The 17,291-nt window shown below is 36.5% G+C and overlaps 1 protein-coding gene across 3 annotated transcripts in view; it reads right to left on the bottom strand.

The window, feature by feature from the left end:
- Positions 1-17,291, bottom strand: part of RGS12 (regulator of G protein signaling 12) — an 87,931-nt gene that overhangs the window by 53,062 nt on the left and 17,578 nt on the right. For all 3 annotated transcript variants that reach the window (XM_040593014.1, XM_040593016.1, XM_040593027.1), the window contains exon 3: positions 11,342-11,461. In XM_040593014.1, the coding sequence (XP_040448948.1) occupies positions 11,342-11,461 (120 nt within the window). The remainder of the gene's footprint in view (positions 1-11,341; positions 11,462-17,291) is intronic.

Genomic DNA, 17,291 nt, shown 5'->3' with positions numbered 1-17,291 from the left:
TACGAAGAGTTCCCATACAGTAAATTCAGGGAAGGGAAGGGAAAGGACGCAAACTGCTGTTCTGAGTGCCCCCTGCTGTCTGCTGACACTTCTCAGACTCGTGTACAAGTTTCAAAGTGTTAAGTTCAGGAAGATTTGCCATCCAGAAAGCTACTCTAAAAACAAATATTTGGTTTTGAAAGCTGTATTGTAAACTTCGAAAAATACTTCTTTAGAGCCCGACTCCAAACTGCTAACAAAACCCACACTTTTTCAAAAATGTTTTTCAATAGTTACTATTTTTCCCCTTCTGTTCATAGGCATTTTAAGACAACCGAATTCTCTCCACTAATCAAAACACGCAGAAACAGCATAACTTGCACATCCAGATGGAAGGTGACTTGCAACCCAATTGTAAATTAAAATTAAATTACATATTAAGGAGGATATGATTAAGTGACAGATCACTGAAACACATTAAGTCGCTTCTGAATTTCCTATACTGCAAATGGAGCCTCTAAGAATCAATAGATTTTGATGAAATCAGTATAAATCTGAGCATGAAAGCTACTAATTTTTAAGGAAACAATGCATACACGTCTTCCTAAGCCTTGCAATTGTTTCTTTCCTCTTTCATATTAAAAACTGATACTTTTGCTGCGATACTTTTAGCATTAAAGACAATTAAACTCTGGAACATATAAAGAATAAGACTATAATGTCAAAATTGGATAATACAGCTAGGACGACCTTTACTTATAAAATATGTGTTTTCTGAGCAACAAGAAACTAGAACTGATCTGAAGTCTCTACACCTCAAAAATTTTGTATTCTAGAAATACTTCTCATTTATTTTCAGTTATTTTAATAACTCATACCATCTGGATTCTGCTTTATTGGATAAAAATCCAGCTGGAAGAAAAAAAAACAATTTAGCTGCACAACTTAAACACTGTAACAATTACAAGATAACTTGTAACTACAACATGATATTCTACTTTACGGAAATACACGTGCAAGTATAGAGAAAATTAAGTGAAAGAAAACTTAATTAGAGAAGTATCTGTATATCTACTATTACTCACTCCACATTTTAAAAACAATGCAATGCTAAAGAAAGATTTGAAACATGTCTTTAAAAAGGTGTATTCTTAATTTCATTACAGAGCTTATACAGAAAGTCAACTGAAATACTTATACTTACAAACTTTGTCTCTTTAAAAACCTCATTGAATCCTTAGAAGCATTATTTACCATATTTCACTGCAAGGTTTCTTAGCTCGGATGACTACTCATTAAACCATATTCCTGTTTTCTGTTCACTTTAGACAAATAAAACTTCATACTTACAGACACTTGACTATCAGTAAAAGTTTTCTCCATGTATAAATAGTTTAATAGCTCATTGTTAAGAAACAGTGCCTTCAACTTTATGATTATGCTCTTTCTGAACACATATTTACTTCTTCCAGAGTCCAGTAAAAAAATGAGGCTTCTCTGCCTGTTGCCCTATCAACACCTCTCCCATTCTCCTCCCTCCCCAGCACATTCTCCGCCCTCAATACTGGTTCTGTATCTTCTCATCAAAAGGAACAGGCAGCTTTTAAAATGGTGTTTAGGCAGGTCCTGTGTAACAATAAAGCTTCTGTAAAGACAACAGCATGCTGCTGAGGAATCTGCTAATGTAAAATGCATTTGGTAAGGGCCTACAGGACTCAGTCTTAAACATTTGTCCAAACTTGTTTAAGCATTGAGTCAACATTGTTTTCTCCTCCGAAGTATTGTATTTTTTAGTACATTCCCCTTTGATGAGTACATTATCTGAATGAACCAGGTCACCAATCCCTATTAAAAATACTTAAAATATAATCTATAAATACTTTAAAAAAATATTGTTAAAACTTGTAAGACTCACGGCAAATTTCTTTTGGTTCCTGGCATGTAGGTACGTGTCTCAGTATGACTACAATCACATGTATGCATATTATGCAATGTATCTCATCCTACCAAAATGCTCTGTGTTCTTTTGAGTAAGCAGAGCATTGGCATTTACAAGGATTGTGTTCCAAGTGAAACATGATTCTCATAATTTTCAATACCACACCTACTCTCCAGATAAACCAGCAATATTTGTGTATTTTCAGAAAGAAATGCACACTTTCTGCCCAACAAATAATGCTTAAATACCATCCTGCAGTTTCTCAGTCCAAAGAGAAGCAGAGGATGGGATCTTTACTGTCTTTTTTAAGTATTAGAAGAACAGATTAAATGTTTTGATGATTTAATACTGAATAAAAAGCAGTAGCTCAACTAATAGAAGCTCCACAGGTGATGCTTTTTTTTTTTTTTTTAACTTCACTAGCCTGAAGAAGCCATGAGGACAGTGAAAATTAAATGGTGCCCATTCCTAGCCAAAATCCCAGCAGTTTAAACATGAAGACAAGACAAGGTCAGAAACCATTCACAAACAGCTACAGTGCTATATTTGTATCATATGTATTCCGTGATTATACTCTAGAAATAGCAATTCAGTTCATTCAATAAGGCCTTAGTACATTCCCTAACATTGACCAAGTCTCACTCACAGAGGAAAAAATCCCTCCTTACCCCCATTAGCTAGCATGTCACATGACAAAAAGACATACCAGGTAACAAGAAGAGCAGCCAAGGGAGAGCAGGAACAGGGAGGCATGAAACTGGTTACCCTGTTCCTCATTCCCACCCAGGAATTGCATGGGCAATAGGTTTTGCAGCAGAACCACTAACCAGGCAACCTGCAGGTACCCTCTCCCTCAGACAGCTGCAGGACAGACAGTAAAAACTCCCAGAGCCGCAGCAGTTACACCACGCTAGGAGACACTATGGTCAGCAAGCCCTTTACTGCACAAATAAACAAGTTTACACCAAGTGAATGGTAACACAGTTTCCTGTACTGAGAGCACAATCCATAACCCCACAGTTAAGGAGAAGCAATGACCATGACTATGTCTAAGGACATAGGTTTATCAAACCCAGTATTGTGTTTTCAGTAGTGGCCATACATGGATGTCTACCAACGAGTAGCACTGGGCAACACTTAGGATATTTCCCTGATTACATTCTCCCAGACCCCGGATAGTTTTAGTTCAGGACATTTCCTGAACTTGGTGTGGCTTGTGTCCTTAATAATCCCCAGTGGCTCTCTTTTCCCAATACTTGTCCACTTTCCCCCTAGGACATGCAAATTTCTTGCATCTACAACACTCAGTGGTGAGGCATCCCACAGACGGACTCACCTCCTGCATGAACAATTGTGTTCCTCTGTTTGTTTTGCTCCTGGCTTCAGCTGCCTTTAATTAATGGTGCTGTCTTCTTGTCCCAAAGGAGACGGTGAGCAGTCAATCCCAACTACTTTTCTATGCCACCCATGATTTTGTACTCTTTCTTATGCCTTTCTGAACTTCTACTTTTCTTTTTCCTTTTCTACTTCTAATATAACATATTTGAAATAAAGAGAGCAGGCGCAGGCAAATCACAGATATGTGTAATCGAATCCTTATGGGGTTTTTTCCTCTATTCCTTCCCCAGTAATTCACAATGCAGGATTTGTTTCATTGCTACTGTACTGTGCTGACATTTTCATGGACTCTCCCTTATAACTCAAAGACCTCACTTCTGAGAAAAAACAGCTCAGAGATACATATATATATATATATCTCATTTGATGTATGAAGCCAGGGCTGTTTTGCTTCATTTGCATTGCTTTACATTTATCTGCATACATTTTCATCTGCCATTTTGTTTGTCCAGTCATTTAGTCTTATAAAAGCAGGCTGCTCTCATTTTCAGAGACTGCTCTTGTCCTTATTACCTTGAGTAACTTCGCCTCACTGCTCACCTTCTTGGGAGGAGCCAAGATGCTCTTAAATCAGGCATAAGGTAAGAAACCGAAGCAAGGGCCAGGCTTACACAGCAAATAACTCTGCGTTTCAGCAACAGACCCCAGTGCAGTAAGGTATTATTCTGCCTTAATGTCATGTACCTCATGAATTAGAGCCGGAAGAGCAAACAGTTTCAGTTCAAAGACAGTAAGCCCAATTTTAAACAAATGCTAGGTACCAAAGGTTATAGAGAAAGGCACCTGAGAGGTTGCCCGTCTACCAAGAGTCCCAGTTCTGTGATCATTGACTGTTTCTTCACTACTGAAGGAAACCAGAACCAAAAGAACAGAGCCAAAACCAAGGTCTGATACCTTCATATTGCTGAACTAAGGGATATGACCCCTCTGTAGCTTCAGGTTGTTACTTTAACTTGGCTCACCTTGGCTGATCCTTGTAGTTTCATAAATGTGACTCCATCAGATACGTTGACAGCTTATGAATTCACCTGCATCTGGCAGTACTGGCTACTGACAAGTAGTAAGGCGTACTCTGCCTGAGGATTTAGGAAGAATACACATTCCTAACTAGTCCCTGAAAGCATATGCTGTGCTCTGGTTCTGTGACAGAAATTGGCTTGATTTGGACAGCCAAGCCCAGAGGCAGTAAGGCTTGGACACCACTTGAGTGGCAGGGTCAGACAACGTGCTGACTGCTTCCTCTGGGAGAAATTTCTCCATACAGTGGCAAATGTCTGCACATATGGGGACTGAATTCCCTATGGAATCCATCCTAGGCAACACAGGCCTTCTTCTCAGGCACCAATGAGCACTACCATGATAAGCATTGCCATATGCACCTAACAAAGGAAGTAGAGATGTAATCCAGCTCTCGGCACATTCTCTGACTACTCCACTTTTTATATGCAAATTTACACGGCAAATTTCTCCAGAATATGAAATAAACAAAATAACCCAAAAGCAGGAGAAAACAGTAAACAGTAAAATTACTTAAGTATGGTCGTTTTACCGATTGCAATAACAGAAAATAAATCCCATTATTCTCACTGTCTGCAAAAATACCACACAGTCTAACATTCTGGATTGTATCTAGAGGTAAGTGTCTCCAATTCACAATAAAGACGTTACACACAACTGTACTCACCTGTTGACCAATGCACCTCTGTCAGATACTCTACGGAACAGTGCGAAGAGCATAAGAACTTTCAATGATAAAGTCTATAATTGTAAGAAAAACTTAAAAGCATATATCCATAACTTTTAAAAATTATGGTTCAGTATAAAGTACCAGCTTAACATTAATCCTAGTGCACAATCTGTGAAAATAATAAATATATACCACTGGCATGATCTTTTCCTTATTTAGGGAGTAACAATGGATATAACTAAAGTACCTGATAAGATCACACATGCCAAAGTAAAAGCCTGAAGATGATCCTCTAGACTATGCTGAAAAGAGTTTTAAATTCTTAATAGAGCAGTCTAGAGAACAAAATCTGAAAAAATTATGCTCTTGGAAGACATACTAAGAATGATGACAGAAAAAAAAAAAAAGAAAAGACTGAGGGATAACAGGGATAACATAGGCATCATCCAGAACCAGATGATGGCAACCTAGACACTGGCTATATCTGTACTAAGCAAATAGAGAGTGCCAAAAGCTATTTTCAAAGACAGCTGGTGCTTTCTGGCCACTACCAAACCACCAAGCTCTCCCAACCTCCTACCAATCAAGTTGGTTGCATCTGAACTGCCTGCTGGGCACAGTGATGCCAGTTATTAGGGCTAACTACTAAACCATGTCTGAAATCACTTGAGAAAATATGCTAGTTAGCCCAGGATGAAGCCACATAAATGACAACTCTAACAACGTGACAATGGGAACATTGCAAACCCCTGCCTACCAGGACTGTAACAGTCAAAGGTCTGAATAGAGCAGAAGAATGCCTGGCAGAAAGCACTGGATGCTTTCAAAGCCTTACTGGTCCGCTCCATGACTACGTACACTACAGTAACTGAAGGTAAAGAAATCAACATTTAATGTCATGACCAACTTACACTATTTAAAGCTATGTATTATAGTTCAGCAAGCAGGTTTGAGCTATTATAGCGAGTGACTGCAAAAATCACTAACTGCTCATCTTACACTGTCCTGTTTTAAAAGCTGACCCCAGGTGGCACACTACAAGAAACGGATCTGTCCTTCACTGCTACTCCACCAAGCAACATCAGACAGGTCTAGCTAAAGGAAAAAAGAAACAAAACCTAAGCTGTGGTCACAGATCCATGAGGTTTCCAAAACAGCAGTGTTAGGCGCTGGACTATCCATATCTACATATATCTATATCAGAATATCCATATATGAGACAACAGTAGCCCCATAAGAACTCTATTAGTAGCATGCTAAAATTCCAGATCTACCTTTTACATACAAAACTGGAGATTTTATTCGGGCATGCAGGTTTTATTTCACAACTCGCCTTTTCACCACCTTCATGAAAGCAGACAGCAAACCTATCAATTGGTCAGTTACATCTTAGACAAAAATTAGGACAAAATACATGCAAAAGACACAATACATAGTACATGGTGAAACCTGTGTACACTGGCAGCCCATGGCAAGTTAGCATAGCTTAAAACAAACCTAGTAAAACCTAAGACAAAAATACACATTTTTTTCAAATTTAAATTCACAATTATAAGCTGAGAATGAAGAGGCTTCTTGATTCAAATAATGAAATTATCCTAGCCATAGTGGTGGTGGTGTGGCCATCGTGATGATCTAAGAACATCAGTAAGACAAACTCTGCAGGGAGAGTTAATACTTTTTATTAGATCAACTGACAGGGTGAGAAAAGTTTGGGGCATGTTTAGCTCTTCTTGTCTGATTTTCCTAGTATACTAGTTGCTCTAATATAAACTATAATCTCCCAGTGTAAGCTTTGTCTGATTATTTAAATCAAAGACAGGTACCCACTTAAAAACTCATTATTAAGTCAAATGAGCATTTAGGGGTTTTTGCCACCCACAGATGCCAAAGCTAACATCCAGCAGAGACATGTCATTCATTAGTATAAAAACCTCATACCAGAGAGATCTGTTGTATGCTTTCAATTAGCAGATGAAATACAAAAAAGTTGCTTCAGTGGAATTAACAAAATAGAAAAAAAAATCAAGCATTATTATTGATAATAACAGCTAATAATACTGCATTGTTAATGGTTACAATTAAGATAGAACATTCTAACAAAGTCCTCACACTGATTTTTAAAAGGAATATATGATACATTACAACTTTGAAAACACTACTGAACTCTAGAAATTTGATCCAACAAATGTTCTTTTTCATAAAGGATACCACTTTAAGGTTTCCAAATCAGAATGAAAACAAGAAAATCAGCAACAGCCATCTTTTTTGTCCTGATATTTAGTTAAAAGAATTGAAGTCTTTATTTTTTAAACAATTTCTACATTAAAAGATTACTTACCAATACTCAAAGAGCTTGGCACTTTTTTGCCATCACGGTCTCTCATGATGCTATTCTGCCCCACTTTTAAATACAGACAAATACCAGAAGTACAAGTGCCACAATGATTTTCAAGAACAGTTTTGAATGTTCTCCTTGGCAAGGAGGAACACAAACTTATTGACTTCAAGGGAATACTGCAAGGGTCCCCCATATTTACAGACCTCAAGAAAAATTAAAATTTTAATGGAATGAGCTACAGTTGAAAATATTACGGGATCTGATTCCAAAACTGCTGATGAGTAAAAGGATTACTCTGTTTAACGTAAATTTTTACAAAAGCAGTGTTCTAGTCTCTGCAGTCTCATAGAATCACTTTTAATGTGTTTACCAATCTATAACCAGCCTCTTTGCTAGGACAGAATTGTGCAAGAGGATGAGAGTAATGGCACTTACCTACAGGGGAAAAAAGTAGGAAGAAAGATAGGATCATACGCTCTCATTAGTCCAAATATTAAATAATCCTAAATCATGGCAAGTTCCATTTAGCTTAAGCTACACCTTGCAAATATGAACCAGAAAACATGCCATAAAAGTAAAACTGGTGGAAATCACAGAATTTTAACATAGTTGTTAATGGACACTATTTCATAACAACAAATTATTTTTTATTAATACAAATTAATATTTTTTATTACTGCATACAAAAAAGGAATCTGTTCTTAATAAAAACAGTTTTCTTGTAATTTAATAAAGAAAAATTTCTAAATACATTTCTTGTGAAAACAACATAATTAAGGCATATCCTAGACATGCTAATTTTCTGGATTCAGTTCCAATTTACAAGATAATTGTATTCAGCCCTGGTGTGAACAAGCAGTTTCCACAGTTCAGGCAGAACTGTGTCTTTTTTATTTTGTGAGACAATTTCCACAGCATGACTGCATCCATTAATTTTGCACTGTCATCCTACTTTAATCCCTGCAGATTTAAAATAATCCTGTATACAGGTTCTATTAGTAAAAGCAGCACCTAGAGGTTAATTCTACGAACTTGTCTGTTTTCTTCTGTGTGTCATACAGCTTCTGCAGGTAAGAGGAAAATGCTTGAGGAGGGGCCAGCTATAACATTACAGCTAATTCTAACCTTATAATAATATTGTCTGTGTATGTAGAGGCAGCCATAATCTAACAATTTAAAAGAAAAAGTGAAATATTCTCTTGCAATATTTTTATTAAAATTAAAATATATTTTTATATATATTTACTTCGATAGATTAAAAAAAATAATCACCAAACCGCAAAGAAATCACGCCACCTTATGGCAGAAGACAGCAAAACCGACACTTGGTATTTCACACACTACAGCTCCACAGACAAGAGGAGCAAGTTCATACTTTCACAAAAAATCCAAATACAGCCTTGTTTAGACCCATAAGCAAATGAAGAGTGTTCAGCATATGCCCATAAAAGAAAGTGCAAGGAACCTGCTTACACTGCTCAATTTAGAACACCAAGTTGGATGCTAACAGGTATCAAACCCACAAGATCAGAGAAGCATATTCATTTTCAAACTTCACGTTTTGGGTTACGTTATCCATTCTGCTAAGGTAACTGGAAAGAACAAAAAAGCAACCAAGCAGCCTATGTAATATGCTCAGAATCATTATTCCAAGGGTGGAGTCTCTTAAGAATTTCCTGGTATTGTTATCTCCTCTTCCAGCAACTTTAAATAGATGGCCTGAAATAATCTTAACATGTACTGACACCATGGTGTTCCACTACACTTAGTGTAATAGTACTTGGGAGAAGTGCTGCAGTAGCAATGTTAAAGTTAGAACCAAAATCAAAACACCTCAACACGATTTTACTTTGACTTAAGAAGTTTTTGAAATTCCTCTCTGGGTTGGTATTTCTCCTGGTGGCTAGGATATCATTCTCTTATGGCATGCAAAGGGGAGGTGGGGGGTGGGGGAGTGGGAAAGAGCTTTCCAAGTGAAAAGAAGCAATCAACAGAGAGCGGTCCACACCCAAATAGCCACATGTAGTTAGTAAGGGCATTCATCCAAACACAGATTTCAATACAGATTGTTTCTTTGTCCAATTCATATGGTGACCTAGAATGTAAATTTCCCTATCCAAAGTAACAGCTTTAACAACTACTACACTGTGTAACCCAGAGAGCCTCTCAATCCCTCCTGCTGGTGCTACTCAAATTGTATACACTACCATACCAACTAAGACATGAGAGAAAAATTGACTTTTTAGGCCAGTAACCATGCCATCGTTCTGAAATTAACAAAGTACCAAGTCCCTATTTTAATGAATCTTTATGCAATGTAAAACACCTCCAACAACAGAAATAAAATTAAATCCTTGGTGTTTAAAATTCTCAAAATATGAGATGTGCATATAAATCTGTATGGAATTTCAATCCAGAAGAACATGGTGTGAACCGTGTTTTTTCCATTGCACATGCCTAGTGCTAGTAATTCTAGGCTCCTAGATATTGACAAGATTCTCTCTTACTGTGACCAGAAATTCTGTCATAATTGGTAATATATACTAGCAAGCTTTTTTAATTTAGAAGAAATCATAGTTTTCCAGTTAAGAAGATTTAGCGAGATAGTTCCCAAACAGCTTTATCCAGAAGATCTTGCTCTGTTTCTTAAAGTTATGCACTTACTGTATTAAAGTTATGAATGCAAAGAAATGAAAAAGTATTTTCCATTATTAGAAAAAAAAATAAAGAGACACTTAAAAGCTTCAGGTAACATAATAGAAATAGACCACAATTAAAAAACATCCTTTAAGACATCTGAGAAGCAATCACAGTTCCTACCTGCATTCCCTAAGCACACCAGAAGCTCCTTCCATATATTGTTCCCTAAAAATCCAGTGCACTAAGCTCCGCTTTCCTTTAATTCCAAGTCAGTAAAATGCCATTCTTCCTACATTTTCCCACGAAAGGAAACTCAGAATATCTCCTTTCCTCCTCCCATCTCAAATGCTTTTTAAACACCTCCTTCCCATTTAGAGGAATCAGTGTGCCACATTCCCTCCCATGCTGAAGAGCAGTGTAATATGTATTACTCGGTTCTTGTGCCAAAAGCTCTGCACATATTTTTATTTCTCCCCAACCACAAACCTTCTTCCAGATAAGCATCATAAAAGGACAAGGGAAAAATCCCTCCATTCACCTTCACATTACTATGGGTCAGGTTTTCCCAAGGAAGCACACTAGAACAGAAGATATAATGAAGCCATAATCCTACAGCTGGTTGAGGAAGGCTCTTAGCAAAGCAGGCAGAACAGCTTTTAAAATTCAGATGGCTTTTTATTCCTTGTTTCCACCAAAATCAATAAGGTTTGGCCACTGAGAACCAGGCATCAGCTGATGTTTTATACCAGATGTGAAATAGCATTATTACATTACACTCAGAAAGACTCAAAATCAACATAACCAATGACCAACACCAAGTTCATTAGGAATTCCCTTTTCTCAGCTGTTACATATAAGGAGGAAATTTAAGTATTTTTAAAAAAATTTCCATACGCAGTAAGCTACATTCCTTAGGAATTTATGTAAAGAACCTGGTCTAGCAACAAATTTCACCTCTTGAAACATTCTCAATGCAATGATCATCAGCTGAATGAAAATAAGAACATCATGAGAACTTGATTTTTTGTACAATATCATGATACAATGATTTCGAAGATATGATGAACATTTTGTTCAGTCAAACTGTATTGTTTTACTTTACGTGACCAGCTGTGATGGGTAAGTCAAGATTCTCCACAGAAAGAATGGCCACTGCTGGCAGCAATATCAACTATTAAAGAAACACTGAAAGAGTCAGGTGATGCCCAAAATTTGTATTCCCCTCACATAAATGTCATATGATGATTAGTAACTTTATTACATTACAGATACCGCTTGCTTTCTTTCACTAATGATCAACATTAACTACTGTAAATTCCTAAGACTCAATTCTAAGTTTTAAGTGAAAGTTATTTACCTCAAGGTCATCCAGAGAACGAGTAATACTAAATCGCTTAGATCTTCCAAATGATCTTCGAACCAAAGAACGCGGGGGAGGAGCCTGACTTAATCCCATTGGATGTCCAAATTTTGCACCCTAAACAAAACATAAAATACATATTATTGTTTTACTTCTTTAATTTAATACATGGCTGATCACAGCAACAGCACCTGAATTTTAAGCATTGGTAGGTACAGAATTCCAAGGAGATGGATTTGCAAACCTGTAACAGGACCACAACTTCAACACAAGTTTGTCACTTGCCATGCTCCTGTAAAATCATTTATTAAAATCATTAATATTTACTTTTCCGGTCTCAAGTGAAATATCATAAATATTCAGCATTAAGTTACTGTATAAACATGAGTCATCAGTTAGGCTGCTAAAATGTACACATGCAACATGTCAGTATTAGTAGACAGAGCTTAATTAAAAGCAAAACATACTAGCTCTTTAATGTCTTAACTGGAAAACATTTACAATGACAAAATATTTGTTCCTTCTATAGGAAATCATCATTCTAGAAATCATCTTGCCCAGCTTCTGTTGGAATCTTTCTTCACACTTTTAAATTTATTTTATTTTTTAATTAAAAGGCTTCCTACTGGGAAGTCCAACTTTTTAAATCACACAGTACAAAATGTAGGCCCTTTTGTTCTGGGGAAAGAAACCACCTGGATGTTCCATGACTAGAACTGGTGCTGTAATAATTAAATCTAATGGCTTTCTCTCTTCCCCATAATAAGTCTCTCCCTCCTTACAAAGTCACCAGATGTCAGTTAAGCTACAACAGCTCAGCACGTACATATCTAGTTTATGCCAAACGGCAGAGTGTAAGCTTAAACCTAAGAGTAGGCACACAGTCAGTGACTGGTGCTAAGCAGATGTACATAAACCAACCACATTATGAAAACTTGTGATTATGTGCCTAGAATTTTGGATTCCTTTCACTGTAACAGTCCATGTTGGGAAAATTCCTCCCTGTCTTCTGATGCTTTTTCACTTTGGAAAACAGCAGAGTTTAATTCAGAATAAATTTTCCTCTATTTCATTTCAGCATCCTTCTTCATCACAGTAAGCTTAAAAATATATTTTTTAGTACTTTTATAATTGCTTATTGGCAGCTTTGTAATATTTATTATATTTTATATTTGTATTTGTTTCTTCCTTTGGGCAAGTTGCTGTGCTCTCAATTCTGAAATGTTTTAGTATCCCTTTGATCACTTGTTTGAAAGTCTATACACATCACATTAACCAAATTAAAATCATAAATTTCACATTTTTATAATCTTATACTAACAACCACTCACCCAAAGTAGAGAACATCAACAACATTATACAGCTTCCTTACTGCAATAAAATGAAAGGTATCCAACAGATGTCTGCCTGTTTGCTTATTCCCATGGATTTAGCACTATTCTTTACCAACAGGGCTCTGTCACCAGTATTCACAACTGACTGTTTACAAGCTCATAGAAATCTCAAGATGTAAGACAGCATACAGGAATCTGGATCTAAAGTATGTTGCAGGGTTCATCACTGCAACAGGCTGAGACTCCAACTTCTTCATTTAGTATTAGAAGTGATTCATTTTTACATGCAGTCTCCTTCCCCCCAGTTTTCAATTTAGTAAGGGTTTTTTTATTGGCAGAAAAGAAAACTGAGTGGATTCTACCAAGGTAAACTGGAAATCTGGCAAATGGACAATAGCTTCTAAGGTTTTTGAAAGAGCATTTAAAAGTACAGTATAAACAAGCTAAGAAGGCTTTTGCTAAAATGATCGACTAAATGTGAAGACAGGCAGGTTGTTCTCTGTAAATGTTCACAGATAGCACCCACTGGAATGATAGTTCCTGTCTTTTTGAGCAACTTTTAAAATCATCTGTTCATCCAGGCAGGTACCACTGAGGTGGTTCACACTCAGCTCATACCTTACAGTCACTGCAGTCTTTCCTGTCTAAACCGAAGGCTTACACCTAATGCAGTAATCCGTGTTCAAACTATGAACTCCACATTAACCCAACTAAATTCAGCAGTATCCATTACTATTACTGTGTAACATATCAAAACACTAACATGGCTCCTCCTGTATGATTATGCTCCGGTTAAAGCATCATTAATATAGTGTACAACTTCTAGGTTTCACCACTAGTCGAGTATGACCACGTTAGTTCTGCAAATTTCAAATTTTTAATCTGTTGATTAGCGAAAAAAGTTACCAGCCTACAAACAGTTCAGCAAATTCTATGGCTAGTGAAATTATTATTAGTGTGAGTACAACTGCTATTTTGAAACTAATGAAATAGTTACACAGTATGGATTCTGCTTAATGGTTTTTCAAGTATTTCTAAAAACAAGACGCAACCCTCGGAGGACTTCATCTTTCGTAAAAGAAAACTGGTGAAAGGAAACGAAGGAAATAAACTATCAACAGCAGTCATATCTATTCTGAATACCGAATACGTTTTCATTCTTCTAATTCAGTCCAAGAAGTACATAAACTCTCCAGTATATGTTTAAATAGTGGAGATCGCCATACACAATTCTGGGAAACTAAGATATACAACTAAAAAATATACACTCAAAAGTTTTGAAATGGTAACATTACAAATTGAAGAAAAAGGAACAAACTGCCTGAAGACAAATCTAGTTAGACTGCACTGAGAAGCAGACTCTAGATAGTATTAATTATCACCAGATTCCCCATTTTAGAATTAAATACTGCTTACCTATTTGTGGTCAGAAACATAAGAAAGAGAAAGGAGGGTGGACAAAAAACAGTTGTAAATTGTGTGGTAGTGGAAAAGAGAACAGTAGATTAGTATCCAATCAAAATTTTTATCTACAGTTTTTGACATTCTTATACAAAACTCACCACTGAGCCCTGGACAGAACGATAAAGATAAGTGCAGGAGAAAAAAAAATAAAAATGTGAGAATAAAACAGTGCTTAAAGAAACCATTACAAAATGTAAAAATTCACATTTCCCCAACTTATCTGGTTAACAATTGCAATTAGGAAAAGGTTTTCAACTGACAAAAATCTCTTCCTTGCTCTGAAGAATCAAATTAATAATCTAGGAAATTAAAGAAGACATTCACAAACTATTCCATTTCCTGGTAACAATGCTAATTTCATCTTTTCTTGACTCTATTCCAGATATTCAGACTATGAAGGCAGATCTTCTGTAGATCAATTTAAAAAAATTGCCTTGCATACACATACAAATACAGAATCATGTAGCTTAGGCAAATAGCAGCAGCATTTTGGCAAGTGTTCTTCATAGGACTCTGAAGAGCTGGAAATAAAAGCATCCATGACCTGAAGAGAGAGCATCCATTGAGGCTAGAATGTACTAATCAGTATGGGTAAAGCAACCCACGGTATTTGAGCAAGAGAGAATGCTAGTGCAATGACTGATATAAATGTAAATTTTGTGGTCTGTTAAAGAAATTCTCTTACTTCTGAAAGTCTTTATTACACTATTGAAGACATACTAAAAAACATTAAATGAACCTAAAAAAATTCAAAATGGTACACTGTATGACAAAAAAAACCGCTGTTTCATTCACTGTTAGCTGCCAAATTAAATCACTGAAATTTGCTACATGAACACTGGTCTATGGTTTTTTTTTAAATACAGATTGCCTATAAACCCTAGAACTATTTACTATCCTATCTTCAAGATTCTCTTCCAGAAACACTGTCTTGCTGAATCTGTAACAGAAAACTCTAAAAATATCTAGATATTCAAGAAAATCAATGAAATCCTATCACAGGACAGTATTAGAAATTAAAACATCCATCCGATAGTTCACCAAGTATCTTCATTTTAGGAATCCAGAAACAAACAGAAAGGCACAGAAATTTGTGAAACAAGTTGATTAGTGAAAAGCATGTCCTACAGCAATACATCCTCTGTGTCTTGCAATGCAGACACTTACAACCCTGCTACTACTATTATGGTCAAAGTACAAAAGAACTTATCTCTAAAAGCCTTTACCCTGTCATAGTTTGGCAGATGGAGAGAAAAACCAACAAAGATTAAAGGAATTAACACACTGATGCCCTAAAAAAAAATCCATTCCTTTTTCTATTCGTGTAACAAAGTAAAATTTATGAACTAGCATGGACTGAATACCAGTTAAATGTTTAATCATAGGAGGAAAAGCAGGACAATGAATGGGTCTGCATGATTATTTTTTTTAGTATATGACTAGATCACCCCTTTTCCTTAGGCTAACAGGAAATGGCAAGTGCAAATACACTCCCCTGAAATAAGCAACAATCACTGACCAAACTATAGTGTTTCTTTCCTTTCAAATACAGGGGTTTTAATTTAATTTTGAACCTGCTTATTTGGTCTTGTGGATGAGCTACCTCCTAATCCACTTGACAGGAAAAGCATTAAAAACAAAAGTCACCAGAGAAGGATTGATACAGCAGCAGTTTGTGAATGTGTCCAAGTAAGAACAGTTTCTGTCTGATAACAAGAAATGTGTACAAGGAAAGTACAAGTGAGAAAGTGGGAAATGTATTTTGTATGTTAACAAGACAGAGGGAGTGAAGAAGCACGACTCGTGTCAGACTGCCGACAGAAGGAACAAAAATTATCCAGTTAAAGGTGACCTGCACAAATGTAGCTCTTCAAAGACAGAAAAAGGATGGAATCTTAGAAGTAATTTTAACTGACAAACAGGTTAGGCAGAAGTTCTATATAACATTATTTTCAGCAGCTATGCTAGCTTAAGGACTTTGCGTGTACCTCTGACCGTTCACACCAGCTCCCAACTTGCAGCAGGTTGCCCCCCTCCTCTCCACTAACAATAAACTATGGTTTACAACATGAAATAATCCTGTTTCTAACACAGATCCACAGTCATGCCAACACAACCAATGACTCTCCTTGCCAACTCTGGCCTGAGAGTGACAGGAACTCTTAGTACTACCAAAGAAATGCAATGTGAAACTATGATAGTCAATACGATACTCTAAGCCTGGAGCTTGAGTGCACAGAAGCAAGTTCATGAAACTATCAATTATTCAGAACCCAAAGCAACCAAACACCTTTAGAAAACATCTTCAATTAGCTTAAAGGAATTACCAGCTATAGCATGAGCTGTATCATGCCCTTTCGTATTCTTGCAAATGCACTTACCAAGCACTGTAACTTTTTAACAAACTGTCACACATAACAACCCAAAATTTCCCATTTTGTATTACACAGTCTTTGTGTCTTCCTACAGTTAAATGTGGTATTGTCCTCTCATCCAAATATGTGGATATAACTAATTAAACAATAAGATTCCTCTCCTCTGGTACAACAGTTTAAAAGCTGGAGGAGCAGAAAGAAGGTAGCAAGGAAAGAGCACTGACAGCTTTTGGTGTACAAGAGGGTAAGGAAGTGGGAGATTTTTACTAGGTGTTCAAGCCTCCCGGACAGTGACAAAATACAGGCAGCTGGCAACAATTAATCCAAAAAAAGGAGGAAAAAAGGAGAAAGAAAAACAGTGAGGCTTAGGCCAGCTTTACAACATCTAGCAATTTTAATCTTTTCATGGAGAAAACAGTTTGTGACCTTGAGGGGAAACTAAAAGGGCTAAATCTTACAGGACAGAGATTTTGGCTGCGGTGTGAAAGACCAGGAAGAGGGAAAGGTAAAATATAAGAAGAGCTAATCTAAAAGGTTAAAAACACCACTAACAAGCCTGATCATCTACATTTACAGAAGGATGCTTTCAAAACTGTTTCACAATGAAAGCTAATCTCACAAGATTCAGAGGCATCTGAGTGATTTTTTTTTAAAATATTTGAGGAAAAAAGCATAAGTAATTGAACGCCATGAACAAAGTTGTAAGAGCTCTACAACAAAAATATAGTTACTGGTATGTAGTAATTTTGATAGAGATTGTTTCTGTCAAGCAGG

This window comes from Falco naumanni, chromosome 1 (genome assembly GCF_017639655.2).
Source record: "Falco naumanni isolate bFalNau1 chromosome 1, bFalNau1.pat, whole genome shotgun sequence".
In the NCBI taxonomy this organism is placed as follows: domain Eukaryota; kingdom Metazoa; phylum Chordata; class Aves; order Falconiformes; family Falconidae; genus Falco; species Falco naumanni.
The sequence above is the reverse complement of the archived record's forward strand: the minus strand, read 5'-3'. Positions and strand labels throughout refer to the sequence as shown.